Source organism: Pristis pectinata, chromosome 3 (assembly GCF_009764475.1).
Source record: "Pristis pectinata isolate sPriPec2 chromosome 3, sPriPec2.1.pri, whole genome shotgun sequence".
Taxonomy (NCBI): domain Eukaryota; kingdom Metazoa; phylum Chordata; class Chondrichthyes; order Rhinopristiformes; family Pristidae; genus Pristis; species Pristis pectinata.
Window position 1 is genome coordinate 24313992 of NC_067407.1, and position 22541 is coordinate 24336532.

The window sequence follows — 22541 nt, forward strand, 5'->3', positions numbered from 1 at the left end:
ATGCATTCAGTAATTAGCATTGCTGGCTGCGTCAGTGTACTGTTTAACCAGGTCATTGGCCTTTAACCTTTCTTTCAGGTCCTGGGATTTAAACAAAATCTGTTACAAATCTGGAGTGCCTATCATTGAGAATGGAATGATTGAACGAGTGAGTACAGCAAAAAATTATATTTTGCTATCTCAAGAGTGATTCTTTACTCTCAGGAGCTTTCTGTTTTTATTCGTGTTATTTTCTGGTAATTGTTCAAGTGGCATCATATCCAGGGAACCATTCCTTATGCATTGAACTTCAGTTTTATGGCTTTTTCAGCTCCATTTCTAAAATGTGCCCAATGCTTTTGTTGTGTGCTAAATCTCTGAATGGATTAAAGCTGGAATAAAAAATCCTTTCACTCTGATTTAGTTCAGTAGTGTTATATTAAAGTGATGATTTAGCAATGGAGTGTTAGTCCATCTTAAAAAAGTAATAAATATTCCAGTGTCCAACCTGCTGGAGCAATATTTAAATTGTGTAGTTATTAAACTAGAATTAATCTTTGAGGGCTGGATTTACAAATGTGGGCCAATGATAAAAGAGCATTTTACTAGTCCCCCTATAATTATTACTATCTAAACATGCTAAGTAATGGTTAGTAACTTACCTCTCCTATATTCTCATTATTTTTTTCCCTTCTAGTCCATAATGCTCTTGTCTCCCTGCTGATCATCCTTGAGTACTTTGTCCAAGAAGCTGGAATTCATACATCAGCTTTGACATTATTAAAAGGAGGCATGATCACAGGAGAATTGCAGAGGAACTCAATCCTCCCATCTTCTAGGCTGTCCTCACATACCTGTGCTTCCAGCTGAGGTCCCCAGGTAATAGGTCAGGACTAAAAGCAATGGCTCACAACCACTATTCTAAACCAAGGGGGCTGAGGTCAAATAAAGCAGTCATCCAAACATGCTGATCAGCCAATTTAGGCAAGATCAGGACCTCCCTTAGTTTAGCTGCTCACTACATCAGTTCACTGAAAGATTGGGAAAGACATTTAATGCCTTAACAACATTAGCAATGCAAATAAATCTCTATGCTTTAACCAATGTACCTCATTACAGGCTTATCCCTCGTGTTCACACCTTAGACCAATAATCTCTTGAAGGGCAAAAGAGTTAATTTAATCTCGTGATGGGAGCAATGCAGACTTTTTTTTAAATAATGCTCCCATGTGGAGATCCTGGCATGATATGACACTATGGTATTGTATACAATGGAACTTGCATGTTGCTGTCAGGATTTCAAAGCCAGCTAGTATGATCAAGATGCAGAAGCAGAAGGCTGATGACAGGCTGTCCTGATTTATGGCTAGCTAATGGTTTTGGAGTTCAATGTGGTTTCTGCCAACCTAGCCTCTATATGCTCTGGCGGAAGAGGATGTTTGGCACACACTGTCATTAATTATTTCCTCAGTTTTCTGTTCTCCCTCCTAACCAACATCCACCCACCCCCCCCCCCCAACCAGTCACACGTGCAAATTACAAATGAATATAGTACTGACTACAGTGGTAAAAGCAGATCAAAAATACTACACTGTATAAGTTAAATGATTAACCTAGAAGAAAAATGAGAGATTATTGTGGCCTTTTAAATCCAGGTTTGACACTCAGCCATACAGTTTCTGGGCGAACTCAAAACTCATAAAAAGCACATTGTTAAATAGAGGTGTCTCATTTCTGTCATTACTTGCCTCCTCCCTGCTTGCTTTACTTTTCTGATTTGTAGGTTAAACTTGAGGGTGAAATTCAGCATGCACAACATTGAATGTTTAAAGGAAGCCAGATAGTTACCATTTATTTTGCCACTTGGGTCTTTGCATTCTAGGGTGTGCAGAGTGGTAGCCCCTGATTTAAGAGCAATGGGCCACTGTCACACATGGACCAGGGACTGATGACTTAAAGGAAGACATTTTCCATCAGTGATTTCGCCTCATTGCAGTTGTACTTCTTATTTGCCAGTTCTCTTGCTGTGATGCAAGGGAATGTAATGGTCTTATTTACATTTTTCTGGTTAACTGCCTGATCCACACGACTGTAAGAGGCATCTGTCTGGTTGCCAACATAAGATAGTTGGGCTCTGTCAAGTTACGAATGGAGGTTTGCGGTTTTGAGTAGAGACCAGTGGGTGAGGGAAAGACATGGCGAGAAGAGGCTGCAAAACTCCCCTGTGGGATCTTCTGTACCTGCTCTTTTCCGGTCTGACAGAGAAAGGCATAAAACTTAACTATTAAGTCTTTTTCTTCTTCTAATATAAATAGTTCTGTCAAAAAGCAAACTCCCCTAATGGGTAAATGCACTACTGGGTGCATTATCAAGCCACTCTCAAGAGAGTCAGTAGTTCTGTCCCTGGCTGATATTGAATTAGCTGATCTCAGCTAGAGTGGTGGTGATGATGCTACAATCCACTTTGGACTAAGATGTGGAATGCCGGGCAGTGGTGCTCTTGATGCTCCCTTACTGATCAAAATGTTTTTGTCCATCTCGGGTGAGGACACAATCAAATTCAGCTTTGAAGGACCTCATGAATGAACTGCCTGTTGACAGGACTGTATGTGAGCAATGACTATTTGGGATGAGGGATGGAAGGATTATCATTGCCCTAGGAAAGTACCCCTTCAGCTGAGTCACCCTGTACAAAGTTGGGCCTGTCAGGGCAAACCTTCCTTTAGATCTCAGTCTTCATCTATTGAGATTTGCTTTGGCACCCCTGGTACTATCTCGTCTGCGACATTGCAATTTATTGAGAAGCTTGATGGTCAATAAAGCGACAAGAAGCGCAAGATTCAATGCACTAGCATTAGTGGACTTGGAAATAGCTGTCCCCACATTCCCATCACTAGAAATATTTAACTCAATAACAGACTCCAGTTAATGAAAATCAGCAGAAAATGGAGTTAGTGAATCATTTGTTGCCAGTTTTCTTCTTTATAGCCTTGTTTAAGATAAAATGTAACCACATTTGTTCTCTTGCTTTGCCTCCACCACCTAGATGATTGAGAAGCTTTTTCCCTGTGTTATTCTAACTCCCTTAGACTGTTTCTGGGATGGTGCCAAGCTTCAAGGAGGTTCTGCCTACCTACCGTAAGTACGACTGTGTTAATTATTATGTTTCTGGGGTTTTAGGGATTGGTCCTCTAAAAATGACACACTGGACATTTCTCCCAAGTTTTTGGTCTGAATTAAAGTGGTGAGAGGCTGAACAATGGGTTGCATTCTTTCCCTGCGAAGTGGTTACTTGTCAGGCGGAGCAGAGAGACCCATGGGAATTCTTTGTCAACAGACGGTAACTGAAGTTATTCTCATGCTAATCTGAACCTTATTGCTGCAAGTTGCCCAACAAATAAAATGTACACATTATTCATTCCACGGGCCCTATTTAAAAATGCCCCTGAGAAGAAAAAAGCCCTCTTTCGATTAAAATCAGCTCACTTGACAGCATTCCACCCTTGAAAGATTTTGCACAGCTTTTTTTGTGTTTACTCTGTCAGTGTTAAACTGACACTGACTCTTATTCTTCCTAAATTTTTTTATTTAAATCACCATGTACGTGTGACGTTTTCAGTGTTTAGCATCTTTTGAGTTGGTTTCCTCGCTTGCTCCGATCCACAGAACTTTGCCAATTTCATCTCTCCCAACAACCTTACCCCACCCCCTCCCCAGCCTTTGGTGCCGAGGGTAAGCCTGTGTGTGCTGTCAGCTTCCGCTTCAGTTCAGTCAGTTCGAAATACGCGAGTGAGAGAGAGAGAGAGAGAGAGAGAGAAAGAGAGAGAGAGAGAAAAGGAAAACAAAGAATGGCAATCTATTCTCAAACATACAAAAACAAAAGGGCTTGAGCAGGCTCACTCAAGCAAGAAATAGGAGATAAAGGAGCCTCTCTTTGGTTGCAGTAGAAGGGGTTGCTGGTATGTGGGAATCAGAAAGAGCTTGCTTCATGCGATGCCTTGCTCATGAATTATTGGAGTGTCATTCTGGCAGGATTGGACTTTTTCTCCTCGTCTTCTATTCGAGATGTCCCGTGCACTCGCATTTTCAACTGGGGGGGGGGGAGTTAAAATCATTGGTAGGCTTTGTTTATGATAAATCTGTTGAAGGAGACTTAAAAAGAGACTCAACAAAATAAGGCAGTACCAATAATTAAAGACCATTTTAATTATTTCATTGTGCGGAACTCTGCTTTCAGCTTGGCTGGTACTTCTAGACTCAGGAGGTATCATTAACTGACAGCATAGTCCTTTTTTTGTTAAGCAAGCATCTGAAAAAACACTTTTTTAAGGTTTTCCTTACAGACACTGAAACATCAGATCATTAATGATCAATAGCATTTCACGGCCATGTGCAAATGCTATTGATCATTAATGATCTGATGTTTTGCAGTCTTGCACATCTCATGGAAAAAGGCGTGAAATTCAGTCCCCAGGATCTCCATAACCTCGCAGAATCCCGGACTGAAAAACAGGAGCAGGACTTGTCCATTTGTCCTATTTATTTGTTACTAAACTTTACACCTGTGGCAATGATGTCAAAGATGTTGCTTCTCTTGTGCAGACATCATCACGCATTAAGGAGCTGAAATCTGCCACCAGTCAGCATCTGTTGACAGCCACTTGCAGGCACAGTAGAACACCCCTTTCAAAATCCCTCTGGCTTCAATGGTGTAACATACCATATACTATTAAATGAAAACAGATGATAAAAACCAATTTTAAGATTGTTCCCTGATTTCATTTGTTTGACGATAGTTTGAAAGCTTTTCAACATTTGTGCACTTAATGCTTAAGTACCATGCTATAGTCACTTCATGGTGTCCATTATTCTATAACACATCAAGGTAACATTTATGTTATTTACTTGAGTCATACAAGTAAAAAGTTAAAAGTTATAGAAATAAATTGAACTACATGTTGACATGCCTCTAACCCCATCAGAAAACCTTCCCTCCCAACTTTCCTACACCCTCTCCCCCACATCCAGTAAAGAAGCTAAGAGAGACCTGACAGCTCTGAAGGACTTTATTAGGTCTTGTCGTGGTGGAGAGAGGCAGGCTGGAGAGGAGGGAGCAGGGTCTATGTCGGAACCTCTTCCATCCTGCTTTCTTGAGTCCAGTTTTCTGCTCGGCTCCCAAATGGTGATGAGCTGGCAGCAGTGGGTATTGAAATGCACTGAAATGAGAAGAAAAGGGAGAGAAAAAAAAGACACTCTTTGTGGTGACGGGAGAAAACCGTACAAAAGGATATTTTACAGATGAAGAGATTAATGATTTAATGTGGCTGAGAAGAGAGCTGTTACATGGAGAGTGGGAGGAGGAATGAGCACAATGGGGGAGGGGGAGAGACACAATCTAGAGTGGCAGCCAGCGTTGGAGACCGCAGGACTCTGTTTGTGGGGCGTAATCTGATTATTTAGAGGAAAGACCTTTAATGAAAAATTAATTTGATCAGGCCTGACACATAGCCTGGGTAAGTGCAGGTGGAGAGTGCCTGCTGAAGGAAAATGGGTTTATTAAAACATCACTTAATTGCAGCAGAGTTTGAGGTCTTAAACAGAAGGACATTAATCCCATCTTTAAAGAAACACTAACGTGGGAACACAATTCTATTGCTTTGCTACATCAGGTATCAAAATGCTTTATAAGATAATTTATTTTTTGGCAATTCGGCTAATTGTTATACCTCTTCTACTGGGTAATTTTGTACAGTGTGAAACATTAGCACACATGAATAAAATTCCTCCATCTGCTACTAAAACAAACATTATACAAGCTATGCTGCATTAATATCTTTGCATAATAATTTTGAATAGTGAGTTATGGCTCCATTTACTTGTGGTCACAATGTGATTCATTTTTAATTTTGATATCTTTCTCTTGAGTTTTTGATTAGTTTTACAGGTTATTTTGTCATAATGTTCCAGTTATTCTTTAGCTTTATTTTCTCTAAAATAAAGCCTGCAGGCAGAAAGGTTCATAGGTAGGGCTCCCTCTTAAAGCATCATCAAAGGGTCTGCTCCGCTCACTTGCAGGTTGCTTCGTATTACCGTTTACAACTTACCTCATTAACTATCCCAACAACGTCAAAAGATGTGGAGCAGATCTGTTCCTTGCCTTCATTGCAGGAGTTTAAAATGGCCCAGGACAGGCCACAGAGCACTCATATCAAGACATTTGAGAGTTCCCCAGTAATTGTCATGTCTCACTGCACAAAGTTAAGAAATGTGAGTGGGCACCGCGGCCTGATCAGGCTTTCCCTCACTTTGTTCCTGCATAATGGGATAATACATGGTCTTTTACTCTGCATCTGGCAATGATATAAGCTTAGAGGAGAAGGTACCTCTATGGGTAAATGTAGTCAATTGGAAGCACTTGCTGGCAGACCACCTCATTCTGTTTTGTAATACATTTGGAAGTGGAGAGCATGCTAACATTGAGAAAACAGCATTTTCATTTTTTTAAGAATATCCATATTGATGGCCTCCTCCATTTTTTTGGCCATTTCATGGTTAGTGTGGGGGGAGCAGCTATGGTGGAATAGCATGAAACATTGGACTGTTTCAATGGCTCCAGCATGATTAGCATCTTTAGAATGTGACTGGAGGCTGTTTCCTTTCAGGGTAAACAGTTCCCTTTGACAGAAGTTACCTGTAGATTTGCTTTCTTCCCTAAGAACATCATTAGAAGTGTTTTGTAATGGAAGCACACAGTGATCTGAAGAACTTAGTGACATGGGGGAGATGTCTTCTGTTTACTGTTTGTAGCCAAGTTATACATGCATTCTTCATACATGTGTTTTTGATTTCACTACAAGTAGTGAACAGAGGAAATCATGCACAGTAACTTAAAGAGATATTATCACTTCCATAAAGAGGGAGCCTTGTCATCAGTAGCCCTCATTGTAAAGTGAACAGTTAAAAAGATTTATGATTGTCAATAATATTTCTTTCTGCAATGTCTATTTTTATTGGGGATTTTTTGAGCAGTTGATTTTTTTTATTGAAACTGGAATATCGTCAACAGCAGAGTAACTGCTAAATTTGACAGTAGGGGACGTAATGAATTAACACCCACAGCTGAAATGACAACAGGCAAAACAAAAAATACAGAGGTTCACCAGGTTAATGATAATTCATCTGCCATACATCATCTCACTTTGCAACTCCTCCAGCATGCCCAATGCTCACTGATACATTACATAAAAAGCAATACATAAACCTAAAATAGGACCCATCAGGAAACCATTTTTAGGAGGTACTGATTGGGAAGCGTGCCCATTAACAAAGATACTTGATATTTGAACTCCTTCTGTAAATGGCATCTGCCTCATTATATTGAAAAAGTTCCAAAAGCAACTTTAGTTGTTCAAAGAATCTTTGAAGAAACTTGGCAAAGTACTTATAACACCTGGCAACATCTCCTGAAACCAGTAATAAAGTTAGCATGAGGGTAGGATCCTTGTTTTAGAATCCTTATGCCTTATGTTAAAACAAAATTTACAAAACTTATTTACGTGGTACCTTTTATGTCCTTTCAGGATATCTAAAAGCATTTAACAGCCAACAAAGTACTTTTGAAGTGCAGTAACTTTTATAATTCTGGAACTTTTCAGCAATCTCCTGTCAACAGCAGTTCAAATATGCAGAGATGCAGATTGCTTGGGTCAGTAGGGTTATGTCTGGTGGTGCCTTCCCACTAACTCTGAGGTTGGTTGGGGAGCATCACGTTTATATAGACTAGTCAGGTGTAAGTGTCATTTTTGTTCTGTCTCCAGTGTAAAATTGCCCGTGCCAACTCAAAGATTCAGCACATTCCTACTAGTCAGGTGGAGTGCGATGGAGTTGGGGAGGTAGCCACTAATGAGAGTAGTGATATTTTTTCAAGCGGAGGACATAGTCTTATAACAATGAATATTACTAAACTTTTGCAATGCTGATAATGATGTATTTTACAATGAGTAATTATTAACTTTGTTCTGTCCTTCAGTGTAGCACTCCATCTACTGGCTTTGATAAGAACCATCAAAGTTGACTGTAAATATCAGTCAAGACTAGATTTTGAACTTAAAGCCTGTTGGTTGAGCATGCAACAACTTGTCCATGACCCACTCCATTTAACTCCAGTGAAAAAGAGTTCAAGCCTCATGATAACTAATACAGTTAATGCACAGTTTGTTCAGCCTGTTTACAGGCTACTGCTTACAGACAAGCCCAGACAGTGTTTCATTGGTATCATTTGGAGATAGAAAAGCATACATGTTACCAGCAAAAATTAATATGTATTTCTTTCAGCAGAGGAAAGCCAGATATTCAATGGATGAACCTTGACCCTGTGCAGCTCCTGGATGAACTGGGGCAGTTTACATCTTTGGAAGGATTCAGGGAGATGCTAGACAAGGCAAAAGTAGGACATGCCTACATGGACAGGCTTTGCTTACAACCAGTTGACTCTGAGTGCCCCATGACTGCCCGAAACAAAAAATCACTGGAGGTAAGACATTTGCCAATTTGTATCATCAACTGCTGAAAACACTCAGCTGGTCAGGCAGCATCTGTAGGAAGAGAAACTGAGTCAACATTTCAGGTTGAAGTCCTTTCATCAGAACTCTGTTTCTCTTTCCACAAATGCTGCCTGACCTGCTGAGTGTATCTACCATTTTCTGTTTTGGTTTCAGATTTCCAGCACCTGCAATTTTTTTGATTTTATATTCATGGGGGATTTATTTCTGCACTTTTAACCTTTAGATAAATGTTGGCCCTCAGCAATTCCAGCATTTGACTTCACATGCCTGGAGTGAGATGGGAATTTTCATGACAGCCTCAGCACACAAATATTTAAGTGTAAAAGAGTTCTATTTACTCAATTGTTTTTGACCATTACTGCTAGGGTATGTTTTCATTCTTGAGCACACCATTGTTCATCAGATGGTTTCCTTACTCATCTGGGGAGCCAAATTTTGGGACCAGATGTACTTTTATTCCCAAATTACTTCTTGATCGTAGGTTTTGAACCTACGCATGACTGATAGAATGAAGTCTATCTTTTAGAATGATATACCCAATTCCAGTGGGTATGGTTCCCTGAACCAAACGTGCCCAAGTGTTGACAGTTCTATGTAAAGTTGTCTCTTCTGGCTGGTTCATCCAGTGCTTGAAGTGATTGTTAGACGTGGACAGGTGGTGACTATCCAGGGACTGGGGCCAATCAAACCTATACAAAGTAACTTGATAGTAAAGGCTCCAGTAACCTGTTCACTGGTTTTCAGAGAACCATTGATGCTGCTGTTCTCAGAGAACCACACTGGAGAGTAGAACCTACATTTGGGCGAATTTAAAGGTCACGGTGATGCTACTAAATAAAATAATTGAACATTTTGTATTGTTACAGGCTCCTAATATTCCCACTGAATTAACTGGAGGTTGCCATGGATTCTCAAAGAAGTTTATGCATTGGCAAGAGGAGCTGATTTTGGGTGGTGTAAAGAAAAATTCCCAGAACATATTGCTGAGGTAAGGCAAGAGGAAGAAGAAAAGTTAAAGGGGGGTAGAACTGGGCCTAAATGTCAGAATTAAAAAGAAGTTTGGCTTCCTAAAGTCTTGAGACTTCAGTTTGAGTCCACTCCAGAGTGTTTAGATGAAAATCTCTTTTCTCTCTTAAGGGGCTAATGTAGTGGGATGTTACAAAGCAGATTAAGCAAAATTAGGTTGATGGACCTGGGAAGGGAGGGGTAAGGATAGAGACAGAGGCTGATAGTGATAGATGGAACTAGATAAGGGAGGAATGATGGGTAGATGGAAGCAGGTGGGAGATGGTGGTGAGTCTAGGTGTGAGAGGGGGAGGGAAAGAAAAGCTGAATAGAGGGAGAGAGACCCTGGGTAGACTGGTGGGAGTGGGAAGGGAACACGGAGTAGGTTATCTGAAATTGGAAAGTTCAATATTCATATCATTGGGTTGCAGGCTACCCAGGTGGAATATCAGGTGTTCTCCTTGTATGTGCTTGGCCTCACCATGGCAGTGAAGAAGGCTGAGGACAGGTCAAGGTGGGAATGGGAAGGGAAGTTGAAGCGACATGCAACTGGAAGCTCAAGATGGCCGTTGTGGACAGAGCACAGGTGCCTTGCAAAACAGTTGCCTTGTCTATGTTTGATCTCACCAATGTAGAGGAGGCCACATCGCGAGCACCAAGTGCAATAGACCAGGTTGGAGGAGGTGCACGTGAATCTCTCCCTCACCTTGATCTCCCTCACCTTGAAGGGCTGTTTAGGTCTCTGGCCGGTGGTGACGGAGGAGGAGGTGTAGGAACAAGGGTGGTACGTCCTACGGCTGCAGGGGTACTGGGCCTGAAATTCCAGGAACCTTCACCCCACTACTGGATCTTATGCAGAAAGCAGTAATCCTAAGATGTAAAGCTGTGGAAATGTGTCATTTCAATGGTTGGGTCAGGATTCTGGTGCAGTAGTATCCATTTATGTTTGTAGGTTTCTTTGAGATCTCCCAAGATTCCTGGGCTGAAGGAAGGGAGGTCCTTTTAAAAATACCTTCTGCTCCACTGGGAACCTTTCTCAGTTTAGCATCTCCATTGGGAGTAAGAACATTTATTGATCTTCTCTGGGAATAAGGAAGGTTATTCATTTTCTCTGGCATTGTCAGGTGTTACAGATGCCCTCTGGTATTGAGAAAGAGCATCGATCTCTCCCCTTTGTGACTGAGAAAGATTATTGATCATCTCTGCAATTAACTTGGATGAGCAATGGATCTCATAACTGTAGCCATAGCAATTCAACTGATTCACATTGTGATGTTCAACCAGCCTCCACTGAAATAATAATGCAGAATATTATAGCCATAAATCCAAAATAGTGGATATACTCAGCAGGTCACGTAGTATTTTGTGGAGGAACACAATAAGTGCTTCAGCTCATTGGCTTTTTTATCAACCTGAAACCTGAAAGTAGAAACAGAAAATGTTGGAAATTTTCAGCAGCTCAGGCTGCATCTGTAGAGGGAGAGACATGGTAAAGTTTTGGGTTAGTGAACCAATGAGAAACCAATCACCTAAACATGTAAATGTACTTCGTCAAAAAGGCTGCCTGCCCCGCCCGCTATTTGCAGTAAATCCCATTATTATTTCACCTATGTTCTAACTGTGCTCAGCATTTTAACTTTTTTAACTTCACACAGAAATATTTCAGAGGGTGGCAAGAACATTAACATAATATTAAAACAACACACTGCAGTTAAAGAAAAATATAGCCTCAGTGATATTCTCAGTTTAAGTACTTCACCTTTAAGGTAATGCAAATTATAATTGTCCAAAAAATTGCATAGTTTCCATTATTGATTAATGGAAGCATGTTTTTTTAATAGAGAAGAGGGAAAGGAACAGGTGGCTTTAGTTGTGTGGTAACATAGAATACATCGGTGGTGGTCGTTTACCGGTTTGCAGCTGCTGTTACAATCATGAGAGTTTCCTCCTTTCCCGGACTAATCAAGTCCTTTTCAGGGTTACTATTTTGCACCTTCCAGCAAAGGCAGTGCTGAAAGTTGGCAGCTGATCTGCCTGTCTGTCTCCATGACATTCCCGGGAAGCTGTGTGTGGCTCTGGAAAGACAGAAACCAAAAGAGAGGAGAAAATAACACAGATCATTTCAAATTATAAAAAGGAAACAGTTTAAATCATGTAAAAATGAATGGAATGTTATACAATCCCAGTATTTTTGTGCCTTTTTTTTCTATTTAAAATCAATGTAAAATGAGTGGGATTACAACAGAGTTGGTGCTTTGCCCAGAACATGACCTGGGAAATCTCCATGGATGTGGTGCAATCCCTTTAAACAGACCATGAAAGACTTGGAAACATTACTTTGTGATATGATTTATGATATCCTAGTTTTGCTCATTGAGCTCTGATTGTCAGGGTGCCAACCAGCAGGCTGCCCAGTAGCTGAAAGCACAGACAGAATTTGCACCTGTGACTCCACTCGTGTGAAATCTCCATGATGAAGTGCCATAAAATTATGGCGTTGTTAAGGTGTTGGAAGGAGTCTTAACTGGCCTGACAAAAATAGTGCCGAAGGCAGTGTTGGGTCACCTGACCCAGGTCTAAAATTTCAGGCTGAGAACACGAGATTCTGACTGAATGACATGTTGAAAAGAGACACGAGTAGAAAGCTTCTCGAGAAGAAGAAATTACAATTACAATCAGTTCTCAGTCTGAAGAAGGTGTTCTTTAACTCTTTCTAGAGCAGACACTACAAGCTACCCTAAATATTTTTCTAATCCTACACAAATCAGAGTCTATACAAGTCTCATTGAACATAGAACAGTACAGCACAGCGACAGGCCCTTCGGCCCATGATGTCTGTGCTGAACACGATGCCAAATTAAACTAAATCTCTTCTGCCTGCACATTAAATTGGTAAATTGATTTATTATTGTCACGTATACTGAGATGCAGTGAAAAACTTCATTTTGCATGCCATCTGTACAGATCATTTCATCACATCAGTACATTGAGGTAGTACAAGGGAAAAGCAATAACAGAATGCAGAATATAGTGTTACAGTTATAGAGGAAGTACAGTGCAGGCAGACAATAAGATGCAAGGCCATGACAAATGATCCATATCCCTCCATTCCCTGCATATCCACGTGGCTATCTAAAAGCCTCTTAATCGTCATTAGTGTATCTGCTTCCACCCCTACCCCTGGCAGCCTGTTCCGGGCGCCTACCACTCACTGTGTAAAACAAAAAAAAAGAAAAACCCGCCCCACACATCTCCCTTTAACTTTCCCTCTCTCACCTTAAATGCATGTCCTCTAGTATTTGCCATTTCTACCCTGGGAAATAATGTCTACCCTATCTATGCCTCTTATAATTTTATAAACTTCCATCAAGTTTCCCCTCAGCCTCTGCCACTCCAGAGAAAACAACCAAGTTTGTCCAACTTCTCCTTATAGTTCATATCCTCTAATCCAGGCAGCATTCTGATAAACCTCTTCTGTACCCTTTCCAAAGCTTCCACATTATTCCTGTAATTGAGACGGCTGGAATTGTGCACAATACTCCAAGTGTGGCCTAATCAAAGTTTTGTACAGCGGCAACTTGACTTCCTTACTCTTATACTCAATGCCCCCACCAATGAAGTCAAGCGTGGCATACACCTTCTTTAGTCTCTTTTTCCTTTTTTTCCCTTGCTGATTATACTTCAACACCTCTTCACTCCTTGCTGGAGCAGGGCTTGGGACACAGATACCCTTCATTAGCTCCTCCCAGTGGCCATTATTCACATGTTAGCCCTGGAAATGAACATCATCAGCCACCTAGACAAATATGGAGCTCGTGTAGCAATTGGGAACTGGCAATGTTTACTCTCCCAACAGTATCCATCCTCCTCACCACATTATTGATGGGGTTTGTCATAGACCTGCATCATCCAGGATGAAATTAGAGAAATCACTCTGCCTATAACTTTTTTACTGATCGCATCAAGTCACTGGGCCATTTGCAGTGTTTCACATGTAGCCTTCAACAACACCATTTAATTGAAAATGTGCATTAACTTTCCCTCTCTTGTGTTCATCGACATTGATGTATACTTCCAAACAGCCCTCCAAAATACAGGCACAGACACAAACGGCTGAATATCTTCCTTCAGTCATAGGTTTTCAATGATCTTATGATAATTAGCTGAGCTACAAAATTTATACATGCCAATGAGTCATTCGACTCATTGACAGGCATCACAGCTGAGCCTGATTTTAAAAAAGAGAATGATGGAGTCACTCAGACTGACAAGTCTTCAACCTGATACATTGGCTCTGTTTTTGTTTCATGTGGATGCTGCTTGGCCTGCTGGGTTTTTCCAGCATTTTCTGCTTATTTCAGAGCTCCAGCATGATTTTGTTTATGGACGAGCCCTTCCCTCCCCTCCTCTGATAGCCACACTTGCATACTTCTCGCATGGGGCAATATTAGCAACCCTGGTTGATTTCTCCCCTTTGTAAGAAGCACTGAGGCCAGCTCTGGATGCCACAGAGTTCAATTAAGTGGCATTATCATCACATATAGGAGTTCCAATGCACAGTGAAATCCCGTTACTGATCTGTTCTTACCAAATGCAATGAAGTCCTTTGATTTTCAGCATATTCTGACTTTGAAAGAAAAACATTTTTATTAATAGAGTAACAATACGCACTTACTCAACTGATAAAGCCATGATTTTAAACATTCCCTGATATTCAGACACCTTCCCTCATTAAAATCCAAAATTGCACTGCAGAAATACTCAACTGACAGGAAAAGAGCTTTGTAGCCTCCTATGAAAAGGAACTATAAAAATTCAAGTGCTTCTTTTATAAATGGGTTAAATATGTTTTCTTCCTCACTCAAGTGCTGAAGCTCTACAGACTATGTACCTGCTGATGAGCCCCAAGCAACTTTATGAACATTATAAGGATGATTATGAAATCCATGATATCAATTGGAACCTGGAGAAGGCAACAGCAATTTTGGAAAATTGGCAGCGGAAGTTTGTTGAGGTACTGATAAATGCCATCTTTCCTGTTCCTTTTGTTTTGCTTGAACATTAAATGGAATTGATGCTACTTAGTGGGGCGAAATGGGACATGAATTGGTTCTGCAAGTAAGGAACTTATCTGCTTGGCAGGAAAAGTGAAATGGTTCAACAGGTGAGCTCATTGTCAGTGATAAAGCATGGAACTGTAGCTGCTGGTTTGCTGACAGTTGGTTCAGTGTAACTGATTGATCATTAATCCACACCACCCAGCACTTGAATGGGTAATTATAGTACCAATGGATTGGTTACTGCCCTTAACTGGCTTTAAATTGTTAACTGCAAATGATGCTAAAGATTAACCCCTTGAACATCATTTCACAGCACCTTTGAAACCCTGCTTCACTTAGAATGTCAGTTTTATGTCAAGCAATGAAAGGAATGCAAGTAAAACCTGTGATTTCAGTTTTTGAATAGCAAATGCTGAACCTATCATTAGAGGGGTTTCTGAGCTGTTATTTGATAAACTTTTTAAAGTGCCGGTGATGACAAAGAAGCGTAAAGCACACGATAGATCATAGATTGATAGTACACCTCGGGGATTGGTGTCTTGATGTGTTGCTCGATCAGTCACATAGATTATCTCGGATATCATCCAAACCAATCGATATAATAAAGAACCAAAGTAATCAATACTTGATTCTATAATTTAATCTTATATTTTACATGATATCCATTAAGTAATCAAGCATTACTTTTGTGGTTTTTGGTGATATATGGACCCTCTAGACTAAATTATAAATGATTATTACCGCCAATCCATTGTTCTGTATGTAATTGACTCAGAATGGTTAAATAGATAACAGAAATATAGCAGATATACCAAAAAAAGAGAGAATTAGCTTTTTAAAGAAATCAGGGGTTATATATAAAAAAAATAAGTTGAATATTGCAGATATAGGTATTAAGAAGATGTTTGCTGAGGTGACAAATCAAGAGAGAGTGAAGATGGAGTGGAATGGAGAAGAGTAGCAGGAGGATCAAAAGATCTGCTGTAGATTGGTGTGCTTTAGGTGATGGTGTGTCTTTTGGATCTATGCTGGAAGGATTTTTGTTTTCCAGTAAAATAACTGACTTGCACACGTTGAAAAACCAGAGTGAAGTTTGACAAAAGGAACCTTCTTTGAAGACTTGGAAGGCAGTAGAGACATTGCATAGGGACAAAGGGAGATAGGGCAGAGAAATATGAGGTGGTGCATTTTGGGAAAGGGCAGTGAGATGCAAGTTCATATCAAATATTAAAATCCATAGCAAGCTGGGTGGAGAGAGAATCTAAGGGTGTTCCCTTAAGTGGCAGAAAACTATTTAGAGATCCACAGTGAAATTTAGACTACAGTCAGGGTAATGAGGGCAAACTTTCTGTATTTTTTATATTACGTATCTAAATTTGCTGTAGCAGACATACAAAAATCAAGGTCAAAGTATCAGCGGAACCTGGATTGGTTTAGAAGACTATCTGACTCCTTGAGTCCATGCTGGTTTTCAGAGCAACTCCCTCAATCTCATTCCCCTACTTATTTCCCTGTAACCTATTATCTCTCATATGCCCATTGACACTTGGCACAGTTTATTGTAGCCAAGTTGCTTACCAACCAACGCATCTTTGTGACGTGGGAGGAACCTGGAGCACCTGTGGGAAACCTATACAGTACGTGCACAGTCCACATGGACAGGTCAGAATTGAACCCTGGTTGATGGAGCTGTGAGACAGCCACATTACCTGCAGTGCCATTGTACCACCCATGGCAGAAATTTGAGGAGTTGAATAGTCACCTTGAACATTGGAAGCTCAGTGAATCGACATCCATGGCTTTTTCATTTTAGAAGGGGAGCCAAAGAGATTATTGTAAGGAATGATTGGTCCCTCTCCAATATCACTAAATGGATTCTTTGTTATCAATATTAGGACTATTCTGTTACATTGGAAAACTGGGATATGGACATTGTGTAGGCAGAAGAGATTAGTTTAGTTGGGCATTTGATTACTAATCAAATTAGTTCAGCACAACATTGTGGGCAGAAGGGCCCGTTCCTGTACTGTACTGTTATATGTTCTATATTCTAACCCGAGTTGAGGAACCATGGTCCACAGAGCTGGACATGACCAAAGCCGAAAATGCAACTTTCATAGTATAATTTAGTTAATAGTTTAACAGTCTGTGTGTGGTGTGTGTCTGAAGCTTTACAAGCAGGATGGTTTGAGTTTCAATGCCCAAACTTCCCTGGTCTGAACCACCTTACAACAAAAATAACTTGCATTTTGCTGATTAATTTTGCAAGGTAAAACTTACTGGGAGATTTGAGCAGTGAGCCAATCAGAGGTTAGGGGTGGTGACCAAAAGCATGGTCAAAGAGAGCAAGAACAGTCTGAAGACTGAAAGAGGGATATCAAAGTGCAGGAATAAACCAAGATTTTCCAAAACTGATTCTAATCCAATAACACCCAAGAAAAAATTAATGTAAAAGATGGGTAAAGGCAGAATTGTGGAATACATACACAGATATGCATTCACACACACACACACACACACACACACACACACACACACACACACACAGATCATCTCAGCCATGTACCACAAGGCTGCTAGATCCATATTCAGTTATAAGTCTGTGCATTTAAATGGAAATTCTCCAAAAAATGAGAAAATGAAAGAAATTGCAAGTGGTAGTTGGATGAATGCCAGACAGAGGTTTAAACTACATTGAACAAACAGGTCCTTAGCAAAATATGGATCTTTTTGAGGTTATACTTAATGCCTGGGCTTTTATCAACATAAAAGGAGACATACTGGAAGCCATGTCAATTTATATCAGAGACACATCAGAGCACCAGGGGTTGACCTTAATCATTACTTGTTCTGTGCTCAGCACACTTAGGAAAATAAGTGTTTCTACTGAGTATACAAGATTGTGCAAGCAATTTGGTTCAGTTTATTAAATGCCTCCTAGTGAACTTTAGGGTTTTATTTCTATGGGAAAATACTTTAAGGATTTTTTATATAAAGAAAACAAACACACTTTTCTCTATTTTCAATTGGATTCATTCCAGTGTGTGAGGGAGAATTGTTTCTGTAAATGCTGGAATTACTCATCAGGCTGATTTCCATCAGTCTGCAGCTGTATTGTACAAGGAGTCAGATTCTGGGCTTCTGACAGATGGAGAGTTATGGGAACAAGCTGTTTGGTGATAACTGACACCCAGATGCTGATTGCAAGAAGACCTGGGGCCTATGAAAAGCCTGCCTGGAAAGGGAATTGGGTTGTGTTGGGGTGAATAACAAATGTGGAAGATGTTTCATTGATTCCCAAGGTTGCAGTCCCTTTGGCTGTGGCAGCTTAGGTGGTGAATGACGGGAACTTTGCTGTGCTCCAGAGGCCATGTGATCTCACCTGACCTTTGACCATAATGATCTTTGGCATCTGCAGCTATTACTCTAACCTGTCAAGAATCACAAATAATGTATTTTTTACATGTTTAAAATGAGCAACCCCGAGAAAAAGAAAAGACACCAAGAATCTGTATTTGGATAAACCCAGTCAGATAAATTGGAAAGCTTCAAGATGTACCTTGACTTTACTTTGACTCTTTTGACAAAACGCGAACCCAGAGGAAGCTCTGGGGTAATGTAGAATTCTCTGATATTTTTATTTAGCTATTCTGGATTCATATTCAAATTGCCTGAAACTATAGAGGGCTTTTTTTTGTAGAAATCGACAACACACACAGAGTTTTATAACTAATTAGCAGTCTGTTCAATTGTTTTGCATTCTGTTCTCCTTTAAACCTGCTACAAATGTGTGTGTATCTTGTTTGGTGAAGAATTCAACCCCCTGGGTGTATTATCCTCTTTCCACCCCCGCCCACTCCCACATGGCTTACTTATTAGTCTCCTTAGGACCTTACACCAAGCCATTGGAAGTGAGTCTTGCAGACTGGCCTGGGGAGGTCTCTTCTGTCAAGTTTTGGCCTCCCACAACCCAGTGGATTGGACCAAATAACCTACTGTGGTATTCTAACATTGTGAACCACCATGCCAGCCTTAACTGGGGCTATTTAACTGATGAAATTGTGAATATTTGTTCTCAACATTATCCAATATTGGGTTCTATTTTTTAAACATATAAGTAATATATTCTAAAATATGAAGTAACAAATGCATCAGAAGAGTGAAACTGTGTTGATTTCAAGATCATATTCCTGACAAACTAGGTCAACAACATTAATTCTTTGAAATAATTGTTGTTTGGGCATATGTTTTAGAGTCTGCCTCTTTTTCATAGTTTATTGTTATTAAACCAGGAGTCATCATTTGTACCCAAAAGAATAAATTCTAGTTTCCTGTTACATTTTACTGGTGAATGTAATACCCGTTGGGTTATTCGGCCATTTGGAGTAGTTTGATCCATGGTTTGTTTGAGCCATCAGTGTCAGCCAAGATAATTAGTAAGGATGTCACAAAGGGGTTTTAGGTCCTCAGGACCCAAGTGAAAGAATATTGGCAGTCCCCTTCTCGGGGCAACACTGCTAGCTTTTGTCCTCAATTATTCTCCACATACCAAGACCTTTCAGCCTGAGGTTATAGCGGGAACCCTGTGTTAATTTTTTTTGTTGCCCCTTTTTGTAGCGGTTAGCGTAACGCTTTAGAGCGCCAGCGACCCAGGTTAAATTCTGGCCACTGTCTATAAGGAGTTTGTACGTTCTCCCCGTGTGTCTGCGTGGGTTTCCTCCGGGTGCTCCGGTTTCCTCCCACATTCCAAAGACGTACGGGTTAGGAAGTTGTGGGCATGCTATGTTGGTGCCGGAATCATGGCAACACTTGCAGGCTGCCCCCAGAACACTCTACGCAAAAAATGCATTTCACTGTGTGTTTCGATGTACATGTGACTAATAAAGATATCTTCTCTTATCTAAATTGTAGCATATCAATTATTTCCCTGGTTTAGATCAACCAAGTCACCACAGGGCAGAAACCAAATCCAAAACTGTTTGCTTCATCCAGATCAGTTACATACTTTTTATTAGGGAAGCCTTGATGAGCAATTGCCACTTTGATTTTTAGAATGACTTGCTGCACCATCAAATGCAGACCTTAAAATATGTGTTTCATGCTTTTGAATGTACATTTCCAATGGGCCAGTAATACTGAGGTTTTTGGCTATCTGTCTTCTTGTTGTAGGTGGCTCACCAAACTCTGCCTCAGAACTCCACACAAAATATCTACGCCTTTTCCACCACCTCCCTCAATGACATAATGAAATCTTTTTCTGATGTCAGTGCCATCCGTATTGCTGGAGGGTATTTGCTAATGGTGAGCTTGTTTTTACCTTTGGATCTCTGTTTCATGTTAACATCATTTTGGGTTGCCTCTCAATGCAAAGTCTTAATAAAAAGAAAGAAAAACACAGGAGCAGGAGATTAACCCTGGGAGTCTGTTCTAATACCTTGCAAGAGGATCACAGATGATTTGTGAAATCTATGGCACCAGGCATCAAGCCTTGTGCCAGCTCATCTTTCAGTTCCACAACCCATGTTTATGTTCAGCTCAGACTGATGGTAGTAGTTGAGTTTGTGTATATGGGATGCCTTGCATATGTTAAATGAGTTGCAAGGCAGAGAGATGTTCTGAAGAAATCCTCACGTCATCTGAACTATCAATTTGTTACATGTTTAAAAAGCATTCTGGTCTTTATTTTCCCAGCTTTAACAATGTATATTCATAACTGCACACCATTCCTATCTCTGTTTTCCTGCAGACTGTTGCCTCAATAATTTTAATGGAATCTGGCTTTGTAAGTTTGTCATGGTGTAATTACATTGTTCTGCCAGTGACAACACTGTTGTGCCTCATTTTACCATCTTCAGGCCTCTAAGCTAGTGCTGCAGAGGAATCACCATGTGTATACTTGGTGTTTTAGTTCAATAATACCGTGCAATTAAAGTGTTATGTAAAATTCTACTCTGGTGTTTTCTAACAAAATGGTGGATTGAATTATACCTGTGGACACTGATCCGATTAGCCTCCTTGCACTTATCCACTTCATTTTTTATAGGTAGCAAATGGGAAATTGGCCTCATTTTATTGTGTGTGTATTTGTTCAGGCTCATAGGTATCATTTTAAAGCAAGAAATAAGTTGTATTAACCAACCACCTTCCGTCTGCTCAGTGATGTTACATGTGCATAAATGACGGTCTGTCTCCAAACTGCAAGGTACCATTAACAAATGTTAGATAATTAGTTCATCTACTTAGGTGGTATTAGTTGAGAGATGGATGTTGACCTTGGGTATGAGTATCCATGGCCTCAGTTTAAGATATCATCCACTTAACCAACAGTGCAAGACTTTCATTGAATCCGAACACCCGTGACACTGAAAGCTAGAACTTGTGATAGTGAAAGGTGTTTTATTAATGCAAGACATCCCAAGGAGCACCACAGCCAATGAAATGCTTTTGACGTGTAGTCACTTGTAGTGCTGACCCTTACCTGAAACGTTAGCATCTGTTAAATATTTTCAGTATTTTCAGTTTCTATTTCTGCTGTATTGTTGTATGTTGATGAGTTTTTTTTCTGACTCCCATTAGTTGGCGTATGCTTGTGTGACCATGCTGAGGTGGGACTGCTCAAAATCCCAAGGAGCTGTGGGTCTAGCTGGAGTCCTGTTGGTGGCATTGTCAGTAGCTTCAGGACTGGGGCTGTGCTCCCTTCTGGGCATTTCGTTCAACGCTGCAACTACCCAGGTACATAATTCTGAACTCACAAGTCTACCCCTTCCCCGCAGTTGAATATTTCTTAACGGAATTTACTGGAATTAGGGCAGCAGAGAAAAATCAATGGCTTTTGTCTATGAATCCTGTGAAGAACAGATTTTAATTGTGATAGCAAATTTCAAATATTAATCATTTCTTTACATCTCTGGAATCTAGGTATTACCATTTCTGGCCCTGGGTATTGGTGTTGATGATATGTTTCTCCTGGCTCATACATTCACTGAGACAGGTCAAAATAAGAACATTCCTTTCAAGGTAAGGTCCAATCTCTACATAAAACTAGAATACAATGACTACTCCCTTCCAATTATTATACTGGAATAATCAGGAGAACATTACAAAAGAAGCTTTTCACAAACCTGATAGATGTCAACAAGTTTGAATTGGTTGATAAATTAGGAATCCATAACATAATCTACTTATTTATAGTCAATAGCTCCTTTTAAGCTACTCTTAGAGAAATGTTAGCGCCATCGATTTTTGATGCATGCCTTTCCAGGCAATCTTAATGTAAATGTGCTGAGTTCACACAATGTGTGTTCCCATCAACAGTTTAATCATAGAGAAATAAGATGGCTCACACTGGGCTTAGAGGTGGATTCAATAGCCAACATAAAAGCAGCAGAGACTTCCTTCAGAAACTGAAAATCCATAGTATAATTAGAAGTTGCAGGAGACAGCAGATCAGACAGCAAAGCTGGAGAGAGAAGCAGTGTTAACAATTCAGGTAGATAAGCTTTAAACAGAAATTATGATTTGGTTAAGCTTGGAGCCAATTATAAAAAAAAACTATGTTTGAGTTGATACGCAATGATACCTTTTATTTGCCTTGCTCAGTTTTACCCACAGGTATAATTGATCTTTGTTATGTGAAACATTTCCATAGCAATTCACCATATTTTGTTTTGTGCTAAAGGACAGAACAGGCGAGTGTTTGAGACGGACTGGGACCAGTGTTGCTCTCACATCCATTAATAACATGATTGCTTTCTCTATGGCTGCTCTGATTCCCATCCCTGCACTCCGTGCATTTTCCTTACAGGTAGGTGAATCATATAAAGTGGCTAGAGAATGCATAAGTGCTCAATACATTGGTTGAAACTTTTCAAAGAAATCTGCAAAATGTTTGTGTGCTTAAGTTGGAAAGTGGCAGAGGGGTATGGGAGGGGAC

At 40.2% G+C, this 22541-nt stretch overlaps 1 protein-coding gene across 1 annotated transcript in view; it reads left to right on the forward strand.

Annotated features, from left to right (window-relative positions):
- The window catches only part of ptch2 (patched 2), a 95927-nt gene that overhangs the window by 39155 nt on the left and 34231 nt on the right, over window positions 1–22541 (forward strand). The window contains exons 4-12 of the mRNA XM_052010630.1: window positions 79–148; window positions 3026–3117; window positions 8317–8512; window positions 9410–9531; window positions 14415–14562; window positions 19778–19909; window positions 21185–21340; window positions 21527–21625; window positions 22287–22412. Of these exons, the coding sequence (XP_051866590.1) occupies window positions 79–148; window positions 3026–3117; window positions 8317–8512; window positions 9410–9531; window positions 14415–14562; window positions 19778–19909; window positions 21185–21340; window positions 21527–21625; window positions 22287–22412 (1141 nt within the window). The remainder of the gene's footprint in view (window positions 1–78; window positions 149–3025; window positions 3118–8316; window positions 8513–9409; window positions 9532–14414; window positions 14563–19777; window positions 19910–21184; window positions 21341–21526; window positions 21626–22286; window positions 22413–22541) is intronic.